Here is a 20,124-nt window from a genome sequence, read left to right as displayed (position 1 = left end):
CTCCAGGGAAAGGATACTGCAAAATCTCCCTTCCCTCCCCAGTCCAGGGGAAGGATACTGCAAAATCCCCATTCCCTCCCCACTCCAGGGGAAGGATACTGCAAAATCTCCCTTCCCTTCCCACTCCAGGGGGGAGGATACTGCAAAATCCCCATTCCCTCCCCACTCTAGGGGAAAGGATATTTGCAAAATCTCCATTCCCACCCCACTCTGGGGCCAGCCAGATGTGGTATTTGCCGGTTCTCCGAACTACTCAAAATTTCCGCTACCGGTTCTCCCGAACCTGTCAGAACCTGCTGGATTTCACCCCTGCATCTTCCCCATCTTCAGTGAAATGAAACCATGGGGTTTCTGGCAAACTATCATTGGCTGAGTTTGAAAATTGTGATTTTAGAACAAATAAGGATAGTGATAGGGGGGAAAAAACCCCAAATTTAGATTCTGCATCCCAGGAAGATGATGTGAATGAATTCTTTCTCAGCAAGGAAAAAAAAAACATTGAAGCATAGTTCGAGGACGGGAATGAAAGTAACTTGAGTAAGTACAAAGTGCCCACATTGTCCAATAACTTGGAAAAGATGTTTCACCACTCTCGGATCTAATTACTGCCAGCTTTCAGCTTTTAGGAGAAAGCATGTTTGAAGGTTAATTTACTTTAAAAAAAAAAAAAAGCACCAATGTGGGTAAGACCACACACTGATGTTTGAGAGCAAGTAATGTTAATAAAACTGTTAAATCTCCCCCCCCTCACCCCTTCCTTGTGTGTTATCGCCAGGCTCATCGGGAGAATTTACACTTATAAACATGGAAAAATTCTCCTTGCTAGGAAAGAGAATACGCACAGATTTCTACAGATCAGGTTGCTCGCCGTGAAACGAAAAAAAAAAACCCCAGCCAGAATTGAATTTTTTCTTTCTGATTATTTGAAAGAATAATGTGGAAGCCTGATCATGTCAGTTTAACAATGAGAAATGGATACCGTGTTTCCCCCAAAATAAGACCCTGTCTTATATTTTTTTGAACCCCAAAATAAGCGCTTAGCCTTATTTTCGGGGAGGTCTTATTATTTTGGGGCACGTAGAGTAAGATGGGGCTCCTCTTGCCGTCTTACCTGATTTCCTGCTCTGAGTTTAAATATTTTCGGGGAGGACTTATTTTTGGGGGGAAGGCTTATTTTAGCGCATGCGCTCAAAAGCCCGATTGGGCTTATTTTTTATTTTTTTTAATTTGATTTATATGCCGCCCTTCTCCGGAGACTCAGGGCGGCTTACAATGCGTTAAGCAATAGCCTTCATACTTTTGTATACTTATTATCAGGGGATGTCTTATTTTCAGGGAAACAGGATATTATCCTGAATTTACCTTGACTTTAATAGTTGGGGGGGGGGAGGTAAAATTCCCCAGCATATCAACTTTTATTTCAGAGAAAATTTTCCATCAGAGGGTTTCCAAGGTCTGCATTTTCTCTCCCGCGTGCTCAATCCCTCCCCTTTTTTTGCTTTCATAAAAAGGAATTTTTCTCTCTGTCTTTTTCATCCAGGAGTTGGAAATATTTCCCATTAAGAAACCCTGATTGCATTTCCTACCCACCCCTTGGGATTAAGTTAATGGAGGAAGAAAAGCCATACAAAGGTTAGAAGGTTTTGTGCATCTGTGTGTGTGTTGATATGGATATGCCAGCAGTTTAAAACTCGTCCAGTGTAATTGTAGATATTATGGGATGCCCTGCATTACACAGGTTTTACAAGCACTTTTCATAACGTGAGACTGAATTACATAAAAGATTCTGGCTGGCTTAAAACGGATTTAAAGAAGGTTGAGAGAAATTCAACACGGACTAGCCAGAAAGAGCTGTTGGAAGAAATGCCCATCTGGGTTCAGTTCCAAAGTGGGGAAGAAAGACACTAGAAACATGGAGACTGCTTGGAAAGATGGTTTTAATGGTGGACAGGATGACATGCCTTGAAGATTTTGGGTGAAGAAAAAAAGGCGAGAGATGCTGAGAGTGCCTGAGTTTTATACCCTCTCTGGGCTTTTGAATTTGAGCTTGTATTCTGATTGGTTGTCAGACTCCCATGGGGCCATGCAGGGGTAACTTTGTAAGTTGTCTGTGTCCCACGCTTGGTTGACTCTTGCTGGGTGATGATGTAACGAAAGGGCTTTGGGCAATTCCTGCTATGGCTCTGCCTGAAGGAGGTAAATCTTTGTTGGCCCAAACCTTAATGGCCTGAATTTCTGCCTCCCTTTTAGGGGAAATATTCTGCCCTTTTAATATTTCCTAAAATATTTCCTTTTCCTAGGAGAGGGGTGGGTGCTAACTTCCTACAGAGCAAAAGGGAATTTTCATAGTCAGATAATAATCTTGCCTTTCTTCCTTCCCTGTGAACCCTAAGCTGCCGGATAGAGCAAAATCTGTTGGATTTGCAGCTACGTATTCAGCCTGGGGCTCCCCTATTTCAGTCCAACCGCATGGAGCTTTTTCACCAATTGAAATGTACCCTTTTAAATAAGAAATGCACCGTGTTATTCACAGCATTGCAATTTAAAGCTGATAGAATAAAGTTAGCTACTTTGGCCAAAACCTCAAGTATCTTTTCTGTCATTGCTTTCCCTCCCCCCTTCTTCCTCCTTTGATTTCATTTATACAAACTTATCACGAAGGAACATAAAACTCAAATGCCTCTGTAGGAAATTAGCACCCACCCCTCTCCTAGGAAAAGGAGATATTTTAGAAAATATTAAAAGGGCAGAATATTTACCCTAAAAGGGAGGCAGAAACTCACCCCCCCCCTTTGACAATGGGCCAGTCTAGAATAGAATAGAATAGAATTTTTATTGGCCAAGTGTGATTGGACACACAAGGAATTTGTCTTGGTGCATATGCTCTCAGTATACAAAAAATAAAAGATACGTTCATCGAGAATCATAAGGTACAACACTTAATGATTGTCATAGAGTACAAATAAGCAATCAGGAAACAATATCAATATAAATCGTAAGGATACCAGTCTATTCTACATAACAAAGATCTACCTCTTTCAGGCAGAACCGTAATAGGAATCCCAAAGCCCTTTCCTTACATCATCACCCAGCAAGAGTCAACCAAGCTTGGGACTCAGGACAGCCTACAGAGTTGCACCTGCATGGCCCCAAGGGAGTCTGACAACCAATCAGAATACAAGCTCAAATTTAAAAGCCCAGAGAGGGCATAAAACTGGGGCACTCTCAGCATATCTCTTCCCTTTTTTCCTCCCAGGACCTCAAACCATGTGATCCTGTCCTCCGTTAAAAACCATCTTTCCAAGCAGTCTCCATGTTTCCAGTGTCTTTCTTCCCCACTTTGGAACTGAACCACGATATCCCTGGGAAATGTCTTAGAAACCTTGTTCCATTCTATTTTTTCTTTCGTTTGCTTCACTGGTTGAACCGTTGAGAGATTTTTTGGGGGGTAAATCAAGAAAGACTTGATGCACATCTGTCAGGCTTTGAAAATCCTAAAAAGAAACTTCCCTGTCCCTCTGTTAAATGCTTTTCGCTGTTCTTAAAGGAAAGGAAGCAATCCTAAACAAAAAATCAATTTTTTACTTAGCTAAACCTTAGGGAAAAGGCACATTGTCACTGACAATGTGATCCCAAATGCCCCTGATTAAAAACATATGGATGCGGCTTTATGAAGGCGTTCAGCTGTCAAACTAACCTTTTTGTTTTGTTTTCTTTTAAGATGCTCACAAAGTAAATCGTGCTTGCTCTTTTTCTGTCTATACATATTTTTGGCCGCGTTCAGTGCACAAAGTTGAAAGTTTCTTTTAAGCTCTGTTTTTTTTTTTTTAATTCTTTGGGGGTTTTTTTAAGCTCATCTAACAGGTGAGGATGTCCCACGATGCTTAAAACAATTCATTGAAAAGCAAGGCGGGAACGTTAACCTGCCAAATTCTTAGGAGCATAATTTGAACATCAACGCAGCTCGGTTTAGTCATGGTCAAATGCAATTTTAATTCAGAAACATGTGCATTTAAAAAAAAACAACAACTCATCCCTTTAGTACTCCTTTCTTAACTCATTATCCCCCACAAATCTGTAGTTCAAGGCAAGTCCTGTTACCCGTGGAGAGACAAGTGATGGCTGGGTTGATTGACTATGTAAAAAAAGGATCAAACAGCTGCTTTTCGGTTGTGCCTTTTTTCTTCTCCTTTACCCCAAATATTTGCATTAAGCTCACCGGCCAAAAAATGTTTGTACTCTCCGCCTGAGGGAAGTAGTTTGAAATGAGGACCAGCTGCTTGTCCGCAACTGTTTATAGGAAGGCTCTGTTTGAAATGATTACATTTGCTGGGTTTGAGCGGAGGGCGGACTCAAAAGCTTTGCCTAAGGAGGATTCGAAGCATATGCTTGCAAACACGTTCAGATGGCTTATGTAGGGAGCCTCTTCTGCACATGGCAACAATCCGTGTTTTCTTTCGCCAAGAATTGCTGGATAAGCATCATTTGGTTGGGTTCACACGTCACGCTCTAAAGCACCCCTTGGGAGAATGCAAGGAATGAATGAACCCATAAACTTCCTTCCATTCCCCCCTATTCCTAATTGCCTTACAAGGAAAGGTCCTGGAGATTTGTGGCATCTGATAATACACAGTGTATTTTTTTTTTTTATTCATGATGTTTTATGTCACTTGAAAGACACTTGGTGAAGCTTATAGAATTCTTTATTGGCCAAGTGTGACTGGACACACAAGGAATTTGTCTTTGGTGCATACGCTCTCAGTGTACATAAAAGAAAAGATACATCATAAGGTACAACACTTAATGATAATCATAGGGAACAGATAAGCAATCAAATCATATTAGGAAACAGTCAATATAAATAGTAAGGATACCAGCAACAAGGTTATAGTCATACAGTCATAAGTGGGAGGAGTTGGGTGATGGGAACGATGAGAAGATTAATAGTAGTGCAGATTTAGTAAATAGTTTGACAGCGTTGAGGGAATTAGTTGTTTAGCGGAGGGATGGCGTTTGGGGAAAAACTGTCCTTGTGTCTAGTTGTTCTGGTGTGCAGTGCTCTATAGTGTCGTTTTGAGGGTAGGAGTTGAAACAGTTTATGTCCAGGATGCGAGGAGTCTGTCAATATTTTCCCAGCCCTCTTTTTGACTCGTGCAGTATACAGGTCCTCCGTGGAAGGCAGGTTGGTAGCCATTGTTTTTTTCTGCAGTTCTGATTATCCTCTGAAGTCTGTGTCTGTCTCGTTGGGTTGCAGAACAGTTATTTATGATGACAGTTATTTATCCTAAAAGGCAGGATATCGTTCAAATACAATTTCCAGTTGAGGAGCCCAAACTAGGTTTCAACTCAAAAATAAAATGCATTACGTTGAAATACGCGAAGAATATTTTTGGCAATTTTGATTTCAACATCATTCTTTTTGAGATTGTCAGATCTGTGAAGAACATTCTGGACACAGGTTATTGCAGTTTTGAGAAGAGGCTTTTTACGAGGTGCCCAACCTCCTTACTGGAGTCCGTTAGCCCCCAAACACCCTGAGTTTTTCTGGCTGGGTATTAACATCTCCGGTGTACCTCTAACATGATTGCTGTGAAATGTAAGGAAATGAGTATGAAGGAATCCTATTTCCTTCATAATGTCCATTAGCAACCTGCAAAAGAGGTGAAACTTGAAGAACTGCAACAATTCAGAAATTAGGTGGCATTTCTTAGCAAAGGAGAAACAGGTAGCCTTCGACTTACGACTACAATTAAGCCCAACACTTGTTGCTAAGTGAAACATTTGTTCAGTGAATATCACCCCATTTTGTTGTGGTCCACCAGCAGCCTGCGGAGCTGGCAGCGGAGTCGGACTGTGAGGAGGCTGGGGAGGAACATGGGCCAGTCCTGGAGTCTGGGGAAAGCCCAGACAAGGGCTCTGTGTTGGAGGCAGAGATGAGGTCAGGGCCATATGGGAACGATGCGCGGACTCCGGAGCCTCCAGAGGCGGATAGCAGAGAGGCAGAGGAACAGGAGGAGCCTGTTTCTAGTGGACTCATGCACAGAGCTGCTAGAAGGCAAGAGCAGTAAAGCAAAAAGGACGACTCGGGAGTAAGGCCAGGAGATGATTGTCCCCTCCCATAAGGCTTAAAAGAGCAGCAAAGGCTCTTGGGCTCTTTGTAGGAAAGCTACGTTGCTAAATCTGTTTCCAGTCGGCGTCTCTTGTTTCTGAACTTTGTGGGGCTTTGCCAAGTAAGGCCTTTGGCAGGGTGCCAAAGAAGATAAAGGTTTGCGATAAACTCTAAGGACTTCTTCTAGGGCTTGTTTTGCAATTAATTTGGACTAAGCTGGGAATGAAGTAATTCTCAGCTGTTACAATAAAATAGGTTTGTTTGGGACTAATTGTGTCTTGTAATGACTAAGTGAGCCTAGGTCACAACACATTTTACCACTTTTCTTGTGTTTCTGGTTAAGCAAACCACTGCAGTTGTTAAGTTAGTATCCCGGTTGTTAAGTGAATCCGGCTTCCCTACTGACTTGGCTTGTAATAAGTTTGCCAAAAGGGATCCCATGACCTTGGGACAACAGCAACGGTCATAAATATGAGTCAAGTTGCCAAGTGTCCGAATTTTGATCCTGCGACCGTGGGAAAGCTACAACGGTTGTTAAGTGTGGAACAGCAGTCATTTTAAGTCATTTTTTCCTTGGTCACTTTTGAACGGTCGCTAAACGAGCTGTTGTTAAGTCGAGGACCACCTGTTAGAAAGAACCCTCGGGCCGGGAATTCTGGCTATTAGGAAAATTCAAACGTAACAAACGCATCAGCTCCAGGAAGGAGTGAAATAAGAAGCTTGGGCAGAAAGCCGAAGATCGGCGACCGATGGACCGAGACCTATTTTCTGTAGGGTCTCCATAAGGGAGATGTCATTAAGTGACTATCATTAAGTGTTGCACCTTATGATTCTTGATGAACGTATCTTGTCTTTTTATGTACACTGAGAGGATCTGCACCAAAGACAAATTCCTTGTGTGTCCAATCACACTTGGCCAATACAGGATTCTATTCTATTCTATTCTATTCTATTCTATTCTATCCTATCCTATCCTATCCTATCCTATCCTATCCTATCCTATCCTATCCTATCCTATATTCTATTCCATTCTGTATTTTCTATTCTATTCTATTCTATTCTATTCTATTCTATTCTATTCTTCTAATTATTCTATTCTATTCTAATTATTCTATTCTATTCTATGATATTCTATTTTACTTCATATTTTCTATTCTATTCTATTGTATTCTATTTTATATTTTCTATTCTATTCTACTTCATATTTTCTATTCTATTCTATTCTAATTATTCTATTCTATTCTATTCTTCTAATTATTCTATTCTAATTATTCTATTCTATTGTATTCTATTTTACTTCATATTTTCTATTCTATTCTATTGTATTCTATTTCATATTTTCTATTCTATTCTATTTCATATTTTCTATTCTATTCTTCTAATTCTTCTATTCTATTCTAATTCTTCTATTCTATTCTATGCTATTCTATTCTACTTCATATTTTCTATTCTATTCTATTTTACTTCATATTTTCTATTCTATTCTACTTCATATTTTCTATTCTATTCTACTTCATATTTTCTATTCTATTCTATTCTATTCTAATTATTCTATTCTATTCTATTCTTCTAATTATTCTATTCTAATTATTCTATTCTATTCTATTCTATTCTATTTTACTTCATATTTTCTATTGTATTCTATTTCATATTTTCTATTCTATTCTATTTCATATTTTCTATTCTATTCTTCTAATTCTTCTATTCTATTCTAATTATTCTATTCTATTCTATGCTATTCTATTCTACTTCATATTTTCTATTCTATTCTATTCTATTCTATTCTATTCTATTCGTCGCAAAAAGTGAATTTGGGGTACTGGGGATCACCCTGAATTCCCTGCTCTCCTGTGCATTTGATGGAAAAGAGGAAAACGGTTCCCTCAGGAATTTGCAACTGGTTTCCCCTTCCATTTTCCTTGTGCGTGTGTAGAGTGTCTTTTGTTGTGTTGTCTTAGGGCAGCGGGTTTCCGTCTGGCAGAAGAGCTGAGGCCAGCAGAGCATGTGAAGGGGGGGGTCCCCTACCCCATCTCAAGTGCAGGTTATGCTTTGTTTGGCGTGATCGCCCCAAAAGGGGCCTTCATTTGGGGGGCATGCCCTTCACTCTTGCAGCAGGCTTCTCGGCCCATTTGAAGGCGTGTGTGGACTTCGACTCCCAGAATTCCCCAGCCAGCTTGGCTGGCTGGGGAATTCTGGGAGTCGAAGTCCACACACACCTTCAAGTGGGAGAAAGCGCTCTACAGTTGTTGTTTTTTTGGGGGGGGGCAGGGAGAAACCCATTTTCTGTTTTTTTGCAGCTGATGGGTAGCCAAGAAGCGTAAGGCTGGCGCATGGGAACTGTAGTCCCGCTTCTGGAAGAGGGAGAGCGGCGGGATGGTTCCACTTAGAATTCCCAATTCATAACTTTTCTTCTCACGCTCCCCCGTCTTCCGTACGCAGATGGTCTCTCCCGTCCTCCGGCGCGCGCGCGCGCACACATACACAACCCCAATCCCCCCCTCTGCACGCCGATGGTCTTTCCCACCGCCCTCCTCCCCCGAGCGCGCAGGCGCGGCTTGGCCTCCCGCTCCATACTTGGCGATGCCCGGCGAGCGGCCTTCTGATTGGCTCGGGGGTGGCTCGCAAAAAGGGGAGGTGGAGGAGGAAAAGGAACAATGGGCGGGGCGCCTCTCCCCGCGCGCGTCCCTCCCTTCTAGTGCGCGCGCGCGCGCGCTGGCTGACCCGGATGTGCAACTGCTAGGCAACGGCGGAAGTGGCGGAATAAAAAAAAAAAAAAAAGGGAGGAGGCGGCGGAGGTGGAGGAGGGCGGCCTGCGGCCTAGCTCAGAGCTCGGACGGAGGGGACCCGGAGTCGTTGCCGTCGCCGTCGGCGCCGTTTCCGCTCCTGGTGCTGAGGAGGGCTCGGCCCTACAGGGAGGCATCATGGTGAGGGGGAAGCCGCGAGGCTGTCAGGGCCTCGGAGAAGTGGGGGGGGGGGCTGCGTGTGTGAGGGGGGAGCGTGAGGGGAAAGGGAACCGCCTCCGCCAGTAGGGGGCGCTTCCTCGCTTAAGGGGCGTCTGAGGGAGGTGGAAGGGAGGGAGGGGTCCGCATGGACTGGGGACTACAAGCCCCATCCTTCCCAGCCAGGTGGGGGGGAATGAGTCCTGCATGTGGGGGGGAGGGAGGGGGCTGCCCTAAATGCCCCCCCATCTGTGGTGTCTATGTAATGGTGGGGGGATGGAATTGGGGGGGGAGGGTCTTCATAGCCCAGCTGGGTCTTATGGGAGAGTCCCTGACAGTTTGAGGTTCTTGGGGAGGGGAGGGGAGGGAGGGGGGCTGTGGGGCCGGTCTGGGCCGGGGTTGGGGGAAGGAAGAGGAAGGGCTTGAGGGGAGGGGAGGACGACGGCGGCGACGACGACCAGGAAGGGAGCAGCAAGCACTCTCCTTTGCCATGCGGAGGGCTTCAGTCGAAGCTCCCGCCTTTCTTTGCTGTTGGGCCCTCTCTCTCTCTGGCTGGGCTGGCAGGCTTGACAGTAGTCCCCGAGAGCCTCCCTCCCTCCCTCCCTCTCTCTTGCCCTTAGTGGGGGGGAGGGGAGAATTTAGGATTATGAAAACCCCTCCCTCCCTGATATGTGCTTCCTTTCCTTCCTTCTTCCTTTCCTTCCTTCCTCCCCCTCTCCTTCCCTCTTCTTCCTTCCTTTCCCTCTCCTTCCTTCCTTCCCTCTTCTTCCTTCCTCTCCCCTCTCCTTCCCTCCTTCCTTCCTTCCCTCTTCTTCCTTCCTTCCTCTCCCCTCTCCTTCCCTCCTTCCTTCCTTCCCCTCTCCTTCCCTCCTTCCTTCCCTCTCCTTCCTTTCCTTCCTTCCTCTCTCCTTCCCTCCTTCCTTCCTTCCCTCTTCTTCCTTCCTTCCTCTCCCCTGCTTCCTTCCTTCCCTCTTCTTCCTTCCTCTCCCCTCTCCTTCCCTCCTTCCTTCCTTCCCCTCTCCTTCCCTCCTTCCTTCCCTCTCCTTCCCTCCTTCCTTCCTCTCCCCTCTCCTTCCTTTCCCCCCCTTCCCTCTTTCCTTCCTTCCCTCTTCTTCCTTCCTTCCTTCCTCCCCCCTCTCCTTCCCTCTTTCCTTCCTTCCCTCTCCTTCCTCCTTCCTTCCTTCCTTCCTTCCTTCCTTCCCCCCCCCCAAGAGCTAATATGTTAAATTGGAGCTATCTTAAGCAGAGGAGCTGTGCTTGGCAGGATGTTAAGGTTTATTTCTGACACGCAGTTGAGGAAGACCTGTAATTATAGCCGGCTGGCCTGAGAGAATAAGTTACAGAGAGATGAGGGTCTTGGTACACAAGAGACATTACTGTGATGCTCCCCCCCCCCATATGCACCTCAGGGGCTTGACATAATCAGCAATTGTGAGGTAATTTCATTTGCAGAGGCTGATAGTGATGGGGAGCAGAGGAAAGATGGGCGAATCGACTGACGATGAAAGTAGGGGAGCAACAGACATGGAATTGTGGGCCGGAGAGAAAAAAAATGCCTACGTTTCTTTCCTTCGTTATATTTTGAGTGGTGGAGCAAAGGAGTTATATTCTGGCTGGGTGGAGTAAAGAAAGAACGAGGATCGAGAGGTGAAAGCAAGGCCCGCCCAGATTTCCAAAATAACAATTGCTTATCTTTCTCTGCTGCTCCAAATGTAAGTCTAGATTGTAAATTTTTCAGGAATGATAACAATGGATAAAATTTAGAGATACATACATGGCAGATCTGGAGGAAGTCAAGAGGCTGAGTTTGAGAGATCACCCCTCCCTCCCCATAATTGTTGGAGCTTAGGGGTGATGGTGGTGGTGGAGAAGAAAGGGGAGGGGTATCAAAAATGTCTGGGCAGAGAGGACAAGGTAGTCGTGCTGTGAAGATGATACATATTTTTCTCTTATTCCTTTTTTTTTTTTCTCCAGAAGAGAAATAATAGCCTATACAGGGAATAAACCCCTCAGTTTCTCAAGAAAAAAAGGCTTTGGGGAGACTAAACGGGATGCTTGTATTCTTCTGTTGAGTCGGCTTCTGTGGTACCAGTGGCTGGAGTGCCAAAGGGCACGATGTATTCGTCTTTGTCTGCTTGAGTTGGGGCATCGCTGTGAAGTGCAGCCGATGAGAGACAGCCTATAATGGGGATACAATATGCAGTGTGAGAAGATGAGGTCTGGATATTGCTGGGAAGGGGAAGGCGGTCTCTCATCACAGGGGTAATTGTGAAAAGGGGTCTCTTGTGGAAGCGAAGAAACAATTAATTGAGCAGGCTTCTAAGGTAGATATTTCTCTAGTAGGCAACGGGTTGGACTTGATGGCTCTGAGATTCTATTGTGAAGTAAGATTCTGCATCTTAAACGGCTCTCCTGTTGGGAGAAGGTAGGTTCTTCATGCCAGCGGCCTTAACGACTTCAGCAGTTGGAAATTGGTGTGGGGAAGGCATTGGCCTGATTTCGAGTGTGTCGGTTTGTTCAATGAAAGAGAAAGTATCCTTTTGCAGTTTGCGGGACACACTTAGAGTGTGGAGGCACAAGATGAGTCATTAAATCATATAGGTGGAGTTGTCACTCTGGCCTGTGTACTCGCAGAAGCACCCAACGCCTTTCAGCTGACGTGGTGCATCTTTCAAAGGGGATTTGGGCCTGCTGCAACAGGTTACCCAACGGGTTCCCAAAACATTGATCAGTACGGAACCGTATCAGCTTGCCACCCAACCTTATGAGTCAGTCCAATGCAGATCTCTCCAGCTCGCATGCCCAGAATGAAATGCTGCTTGCCTGGGGCAGTTCCCTTAATTAATGGCCGCCACAACAGGAAGTGCTCCAATTTTTTTAAAAAAAAAACGTTTCCACTGACAGTTAAAGCTTGAACAGCCTTGTGCTGAATGGAATTGTTCTTCCAGTTAACTTGATTTTTCTGGGAGGGGCACGTAAGTCACAAATCCTCAGAGTGAGGACATGGCATGCATGTTCCAGAACCAATCGGAAATGTGTTTTGACGCTTGTAGAATTTGCAAGCCTTGGGTACCCGTATCGCAACGATGCGCTTCTTTGGTTTCACAGACTTACCCACAAGTTCTCTTTACACTGGCTTGTAGGTAGGTCGCTGCTAAGTGTAGCAGGGGCACGCCGTTGTGTTAGGACGGTAGCAATTACCGCACAACCCTTTTTAACGCTACCGGTGAACAAAAGAGTTGATAAAAGAATCTGGAAGCATATTAACAGAAAAACCACAGAACGTCTGTTGCGGCAGCCTGAATCGAAACAAACCTAGCTGTCTAGGATTACAAGTTTGCTTTTGGTCAAACCATCAGATCCCTTCAAACCCATGGCTTACTTTTCCAAGTGTTTCTTGAAGTTACGTGATGACTTCAACCCAGAAGCCTAGAAGCACCCGTCGTGCCTCCTGGGCCAAGCTGTTCTTCATTAGAGGCCTTACCCATCTTAATTTCCTTTCCGTGCCCTCTGGTCAGGCTTTTGTTTGCTTGTTCGTTCCTTAGTGGCTGGCACTCTGAGAACCGCTGACTTCAGATGGCCCGTTTAATTTCTGTTTTGCTTGCGAAGGAGGGATTGCTTAACCACTATGCCAATTAAGCGTGCCTCAAATGGAGCAGGGTTTCTTTCCTTCTGAGTGGTTGAGAAGATGGTTATTTCTCCTTCCCGGAGGCGTAATAGGGTGGCACAGAGGCTCTTTCCTTGTTTTGTGCATTAGGCTGTACAATGCTGGTGGGAAAATTAGCCTAGCTTCCCCCACAAAAAAAACACAAAGCACATTAAGGTTCAGGCATGACCCACTGCCTGGTGTGCATTTTTAGTCGCAGTAACATAGCCACTCTTGCTGAGCACAAAACATAACCATAAGGTATAGGGCTGCTCTATTTTTAGAGCACTTGTGGTACTGTACTTGCTCCTTTTGGAAGCGGAGGTGAAGTGCCACTTCTCTTCCAACAAGCTGACTTAGCAATTGTGGGGCAGAGCCAGCAGCAGAAGTGGGGCGTGGTTTCCAAGGGACAGGCCTTGAACGGCGGCAAAAGGAGTGGGGTGAGGGGGGGGATATTTTGTGCTGACAGCCCTTGCTTAAGCCCCGGTCTCCTTCCTGTTTCCCTTGCCCACGAGGGTTTGTCTTTTAAAAGGCCTGTTTTTTCCTCGCTCGGCCAAGTTTCTGCATTAAAAAAAAAGGGTTTAATGAATTAAAAAGTCAAGGGAAGAAAAATGCTCTTTGCGTGCGTACTCTGCGGGTAGAACAGCGGGCACCCGAAGAGGCATTTAGAAAGACCTTCCTACTGAAGAGGTGTTAAGCCTACTTGATCCGAAATGTTTTGAGGACCAGGAAGCAACTGCAAGCATAACCAGTTTCTGCGGGGTTGAGGGCAACGTTGGATTTTTTAAAATAAAAAGTTGAGGCGCAGGTTCTAAAAGGGGCACCTGTTGGAGGGCAAGAGGGCCCAGGAGATTTAAAAAATGAAATGGCTGCTTTTCAGTATTTACATGGCTTGGCTTTGTACCTTGTGTATGAAATCCTCGTGAAATCCTCCGTGGGTTGCCACCAGTTCGTTACCCAGGCATGTGCAGTGTACACCAGAAGTGCACACATGTGCAGTGTGTTCCAGATGCACGCTATGCACACACATGTGCAGTGCACACCAAATGCATGCTATATGCACCCATGCGCAGTGTGCACCAAGGGCCTGGTGGCTCAGCAGACTGATAGCATTGTGATTAACACCAGCTGTCTGCAATTACTGTGAGTTTGAATCTCACCAGGCTCAAGGTTGACTCAGCCTTCCATCCTTTCTAAGGTAGGTAAAATGAGGACCCAGTTTGTGGGGGCAATAAGCTGACTTTGGATAAATATACAAAAGTATGAAGGCTATTGCTTAACGCATTGTAAGCCGCCCTGAGTCCCTGGAGAAGGGCGGCATATAAATCAATTTTTTAAAAAAAATGCACGCTGCATGTGTGCATGCGCATTGCACACCAAACGCATGCAGCGCACGCATGCACAGTGCACACCAAGTGCGCACTTCGCATGGAAAAAAGGAGACATTTGAAGGTAAGTAGAACAGCGAGGGGGAACAGCTGTGCCGCGCAATTTAGATTCGCTAGAAAGGATTTCCTGCTTTCTAGCGAATATAAATTGCGCGGCACAGCTGATCGTCAGTAATACCAGTTGGTAGGTTTTGTTTACTACCAGTTTGCTCGAACTGGTGCAAACCGGTAGGATTTCATCAGTGATACAACCACCCCCCCCATCCGAATCGTCCGCTCCATTATCAAAGCTCCCCAAATTTTTGTCCCTACCCCATTCAGGCTACAGAAAGGAAACCACCCACTCAGGTCAATCTTATGGTAGATGGGCTCACATGGATGCAGGCATCAATTTCTGTCGATTTAGGGGAAGCTGTTGCTGGTACCCCAGCCTGAACTGATGGAGAATGCTTTATGATGTTAATGGGCTTGGCTCAGTTATCTTGGTGTTCTGTTGAGTGGTACCTGAAGTAGAGCATCAGTAAAATCCCTGAGCTCTGAACCCTTAAAGCATCCACACGGTTAGAAATGCTGGTTCGTCCACGACTCCTTGTTTGGTGTGTAATCACCGTTGAACTCTGCGGTTGTTTCTTTGCTAGCGGTTTTAAACTGCCATTACCGTGTTTCCCTGAAAATAAGACCGGGTCTTATATCAATTTTTGCTCCAAAAGACACATTAGGGCTTATTTTCTGGTTAGGTCTTATTTTGGGGGGGAAATAAGGTACTAAATGCACCCATCTGACTGACAATCTTAACGGGGGCTTATTTTGGGGGCTAGGGCTTATATTACGAGCATCCTGAAAAATGATGCTAAGACTTATTTTCTGGTTGGGTCTTATTTTCGGGGGAAACAGGGTATAAAAAAACCCACCAAGGTTGACCCGAGAGCACCCCGAGGCCTGTCTTGCAGCCCTCCCTTCCCATAACTTACAGGGAGGGGGGCTAACCCAACAAATTCCGTCCCTGAACTATAAAAAAGCTGAGATAAATCAGAAGGCTTCTCTGATGTCGGAAAAGATGGTTAACCTTTAGCCACAAGAACAATTCATAAAGAGCCCCCAAGTTCAATTTCCCCCCCAAGAAACTGAATCTGAGGTCTAAATTCACCCTTCAAAGGCCCGTGTTTATTGCTCCTCTGTGGCCTTTGTACTTAGAGGTGGTCTCTCCTGGTTCCTCCTTAGGGGGGGGGCTTTCATGAAGATTTTGAGGGTGCTAATTAAGCTAGAGGTTGCAGCCAGTGTAAAGCCGCTGTCCAGTTAGCCCTCCCCTGCTGGTAGCCATTAAAAGGTTGACACCCTGATAGCCACTTGAAAATTAAGCACGCATTTCAATCCTACTAAAAATAGGCAGGGGAATGGCTTCTCTGCTTTCCTTCACTTGTTTTCCGTACTTTTTTCCCCTCCCTCCCTCCCTTTGCAAGGGCTCCTCTGCTAAGCTTCCTCATTCTCTGGTTTGGAAGCCGCCACTTCCTTGAGGACTCTAGGGTGGGGCATTGCAACCGAGTCCTGAATCATCCCCGTGGCTCCCTTGCACCTCCTTGCCCATGGCGGGAAACTCCAGGACCTGGAGATGACCGTACCTGCAAAAATCTGGGCTTTTAAAAGCTGGGGAGCCTGGGTTTTTTTTCGTAAGGAGCAGCAGGCAGAACAGGGACACGAGATGGCCAGCTTTTCCCGCTCGCTTGTTTTGCTGTGACGTCAGACGCTCCAAGACCAAACAGAATTGGAGAAAGAGGTGCCTCTGAGCCTATACAAGAGACCTGATGCAGGATACCCCTCAGAAGGGATCGCAGGATAAGGAGCCGAGGACAGTCCTTACTGGACTGCCCGCCTGCACTTCCTCCTTCCAGTATAGAAACTGCTCAGGCCAGCAGAAAAGCTGTAAATAAATCTTCCCTGATAATGTTCCAGAGTATCTGTTGTCCTGTCCTCCTGCTTCCACCCCCCCCACCCGCCCTTTCTTTTTTGGACGAGGGGGTTATGGAGTTGAAACCGATCTCTCCTTATCTGCTTTTTTCCCCTCCGGTTTATTTTTTGCCCCAGCGCCTAGCAGAAATAGCCTTCGGAGGACTGTGTGGTTTTGTAGTTCTGCTTTTGCGGGACCTCTGGAGCAAGAAATAACAATTTCAGGCCTCAATGGGAGGGGAGGAAAGCAAGAGACCGGCTTAGCCATAGGAGAAATTCAGGCTCCAGCAGCATGTTTTCCCCAAAATAAGACCGGGTCTTATATTAATTTTTGTTCCAAAAGCTGCATTATGGCTTATTTTCCAGTTTGGTCTTATTTTTTGGGGGGGGAGGAAATACAGTACTAAATGCCTCTGTCTGCTGACAATCTTAACTGGGACTTATTTTTGGAGTAGGGCTTATATTACAAGCATCCTGAAAAATCACACTAGGGCTTATTTTCGGTTGGGTCCTATTTTGGGGAAACGGTAATAAATTTAGGTGGAACCAGAATCTCGATCTCAGTATAACTCCAGAATGCTAGCTGACTGGGAGAGACTCTGCAAATACAGGTGGTTCTTGGATGACCACAGCTCGTTTAGTGACTGTTCAAAGTTATGACGGCACTGAAAATAGTGACTTGGGACCATTTTTTCACAGTTCCAGCCTTTGCCGCATCCCTAGGGTCACGTGATTAAAATTCAGGCGCTGGGCAACTGGTTCGTATTTACGACTGTCGCAGTGTCCGGGGGGGGGTGTTGCATGATCCCCTTTTGTGACTTTCCAACAAGCAAAGTCCATGGGGGAAGCCAGATTCGCTTAACATCCGGGTTACTAATTTAACGACCGCGGTGATTCGCTTAACGACGGTGGCAAGAAAAGTCGTAAAGCGGGGCATGTCTCCCTTAACCAGTGTCTCACTTAACGACAGAAATGTTGGGTTCAATTGTGGTCATATGGTGAGGACTAACCTGTAATAAACTTGTCCCAAAGGTGCATTTTCACTGGACTTTCTTGTTTTCTGTTTTTTCTTTCAAGATGTTTCGCTTCTCATCCCTATTTCGCTTCTTCATATATATCAGGGGTCCTCAAACTTTTTAAACGGGGCCAATTCATGGTCCCTCAGGCTGTTGGGGGGGCTGGACCAGCTGGGTGGGTGTGGCTAGGTGGGCATGTGACTGCGGTGGGCGTGGCCAATTTAGCAGTCCATTAAACAATACACACAAATTAAACTTTTAATTTGTTATGCTCCTGGGGGTGGAAAGCAGGTTAGTGAAGGGATGTGGCTGCCTTGGGGTGTGTGTGTGTGTGTGTGTGAGAGGGACTTTTGTTTGTGTGTGTGTGTCTTTCCCTCCCTCCCTCCCTCTCTCTGGAGGCTGGGGAGGCCTGTTTGTGTCCCATTTTTGGCCTCCTTGGCCTCCAGACTGCGGGTTGGCGGGTAGGTGGGGCAATGTGGGCGGGGTAGCCTCATGGTCCCCACATGGGCCAGATTAATGGCCTCGGCGGGCCGTAGTTTGAGGACCCCTGATATATATCAATCCTTCGATTCCCCGCCATCCAGTCACAGCTGAAGAAGCTTCTTGGCTGAGAAGCGAAATGTCTTCAAAGAAAAAAAACCAGAAAGTCCAGTTGCCTCCTGAAATTTTTTAAAAAAAGCACCTTTGGGACCCGGATGACTGAGAATCTCCACAGGCATCTGTAATCAACTTGCCAGCAATTGACATTTTCACCGAAAACCTCCCTGGGAGAAATTTTCCTCCAAACCCCGGAAGAATTTCTCCCTTCGCTGCCTGCAGAAGCTGCTCCGCATCTCCCTGCTCTCCTTCGCCACAGGAACCTGTGCAAAAAAAGCCACTGGGAGTCGTTTTTACTGAGATAGGCAACTGTAGGCAGCTGTAGAAATCCAATATATAAATAAAAAAAAATACTTCGCTTTTAAAGCAGAGATGGCACCTTCGCTTGTAATGTTTAATAACAAGCTTCACAACAAGCTCTAAATTCAAGCTCCCGCCTGCTTTGAATTAGAATTAGAATTCTTTATTGGCCAAGTGTGATTGGACACACAAGGAATTTGTCTTTGGTGCATACGCTCTCAAAAAGACAAGATAACATTTGTCAAGAATCAAAAGGTGCAACACTTAATGATAGTCATAATAAGCAATCAATAAGCAATAAGTCAAATAAGCAATCAAATCATATTAGGAAACTATAAACCGTAAGAATACAAGCAACAAGGTGACAGTCATACAGTCATAAGTGGGAGGAGATGGGTGATAGGAACGATGAGAAGATGAATAGTAGTGCAGACTTAGTGAATAGTTTGACAGTGTTGAGGGAATTATTTGTTTGGCAGAGTGATGGCGTTTGGGAAAAAACTGTCCTTGTGTCTAGTTCTGGTGTGCAGTGCTCTATAGCAGGGTGGATAAAAATCAATGATTTTTTTTAAAAAAAAAAATCAGATTTTTTTGATTTAAATTGGATTTTTTGATTTAAATCGGATTTATTTTAATAAACTTTTGGGGTAAAAATCTATCATAAGATAGTTTTTTATTTAAAATGCATAAATAATTTAGTTTATTCAGCATGAAATGGAGCTTAGTTATGTAGCAGGAGGCTGTATATTCTGCAACACTGGGACTATCGGTGAGTCAACAGCGGGTCAAAAGAGTAGCAGAGATGACAGTTGCTCTTTAAAAATTATGATTTAAATTGAGCTGATTTAAATCAAGCCTTTTTACTAGTGATTTAAATTGTGATTTAAATCAACTCGATTTAAATCAAATCCACCCTGCTCTATAGCATTGTTTTGAGGGTAGGAGTTGAAACAGTTTATGTCCAGGATGCGAGGGGTCTGTAGATATTTTCCCAGCCCTCTTTTTGACTCGTGCACTATACAGGTCCTCCATGGAAGGTAGGTTGGTAGCCGTTGTTTTTTCTGCAGGTCTAATTCTCCTCCGAAGTCTCTGTCTGTCTTGTTGGGTTGCAGAGCCAAACCCAACAGTTATGGGGGTGCAGATGACAGACTCAATCATTCCTCTGTAGAACTGGATCAGCAGCTCCTTGGGCAGTTTGAGCTTCCTGAGTTGGCGCAGAAAGAACATTCTCTGTTGTGCTTTTCTGATGACGTTTTTGATGTTAGATGTCCATTTTAAGTCTTGAGATACGATAGAATCTAGAAAATTTGAGAGATCAGGGTGGGGAAAAATTTGGCCCTAAACCTGCCGGGCAATTTCCTACAAGGAAATGTCATTTGAGGAACAGTTTGCCTTCCTCCTGCGCAAACACCCCCCATGAATGAGGAAAGAGAGGCTCAAGCGGCCGCTTTGGCAATAAATATTTTCCTTGTGTGTTGTGTTAGGTGTCCTCAGAAGCACGAGGCTTTCACAACAAGCCCAGAAAAGATTGTGTTTTGTTGAGGTTGTTGCAGGGAGGAGAATGTCTTCCTGGGCACTTCCTCAGGTGCAGCTTTGCAAAGTGGTACCGATGCTCCTAAGTTGAAGAAGAAAAAAACGGGCGCGAAGCTCTTGAGATTTGATCGGCTCACGAGCATTCATCCTTTTTTTTTTTTAACGTTGCACTTTTTCTTTTCTTGCCTTCCAAATTGAATTCTCTGGGCAGCCTTTAAGGTTACTGCCATACTGACAGCTCCAGTCTTAGCCTTCCTTTAAGTCAGGGGTCTCCAAACTTGGCAACTTTAAGGCTTGTGGACTTCAACTCCCAGAATTCCTCAGCTTTGCTGGTTGAGGAATTCTGGGAGTTGAAGTCCACAAGTCTTAAAAGTTGCTAAATTTGGAGACCCCTGACTTAAGTGATCCAGCTTTCTGCCCGGCAACATCAGCTCGTAGAGCAGCCAGCCAGAATAATTTCTGAAAATAAAGAAAAGACGCAATTTCTGTAGAGTTGGCACTTCTCATTTTGAAGTCTCTATGTTTTTACGCCTGTCCTGCAGCCTGTATTGCTTTCCTTCCTTCCTTCCTTCCGTTCGTTCTCAGTTTTCGGTCTTTAACATTTTGCAAAAAAGATAAATTCTATTTATTCTGAACACAGTAAGGGGGCTTT

The 20,124-nt window shown here is 45.1% G+C and overlaps 1 protein-coding gene across 4 annotated transcripts in view; it reads left to right on the top strand.

The window, feature by feature from the left end:
* The first annotated feature begins 1,545 nt into the window (after positions 1-1,545).
* The window catches only part of CAPZB (capping actin protein of muscle Z-line subunit beta), a 65,091-nt gene continuing 46,512 nt past the window's right edge, over positions 1,546-20,124 (top strand). For 2 of the 4 annotated variants that reach the window (XM_087879121.1, XM_087879120.1), the window contains exon 1: positions 1,546-1,632. Coding sequence is in view for 2 of the 4 variants with exons in the window: in XM_087879119.1 (XP_087735245.1) it covers positions 9,031-9,033 (3 nt within the window). In the remaining 2 variants the exon portion in view is untranslated. Of the gene's footprint in view, positions 1,633-8,733; positions 9,034-20,124 lie in introns of those variants that run through there. The other 2 variants (XM_087879119.1, XM_087879118.1) reach the window with 2 other exon arrangements.

This window comes from Pantherophis guttatus, chromosome 15, assembly GCF_059756535.1.
Source record: "Pantherophis guttatus breed Tessera chromosome 15, ASM5975653v1, whole genome shotgun sequence".
Classification (NCBI taxonomy): Eukaryota; Metazoa; Chordata; class Lepidosauria; order Squamata; family Colubridae; genus Pantherophis; species Pantherophis guttatus.
This window is presented reverse-complemented; position numbering and strand designations above follow the sequence as displayed.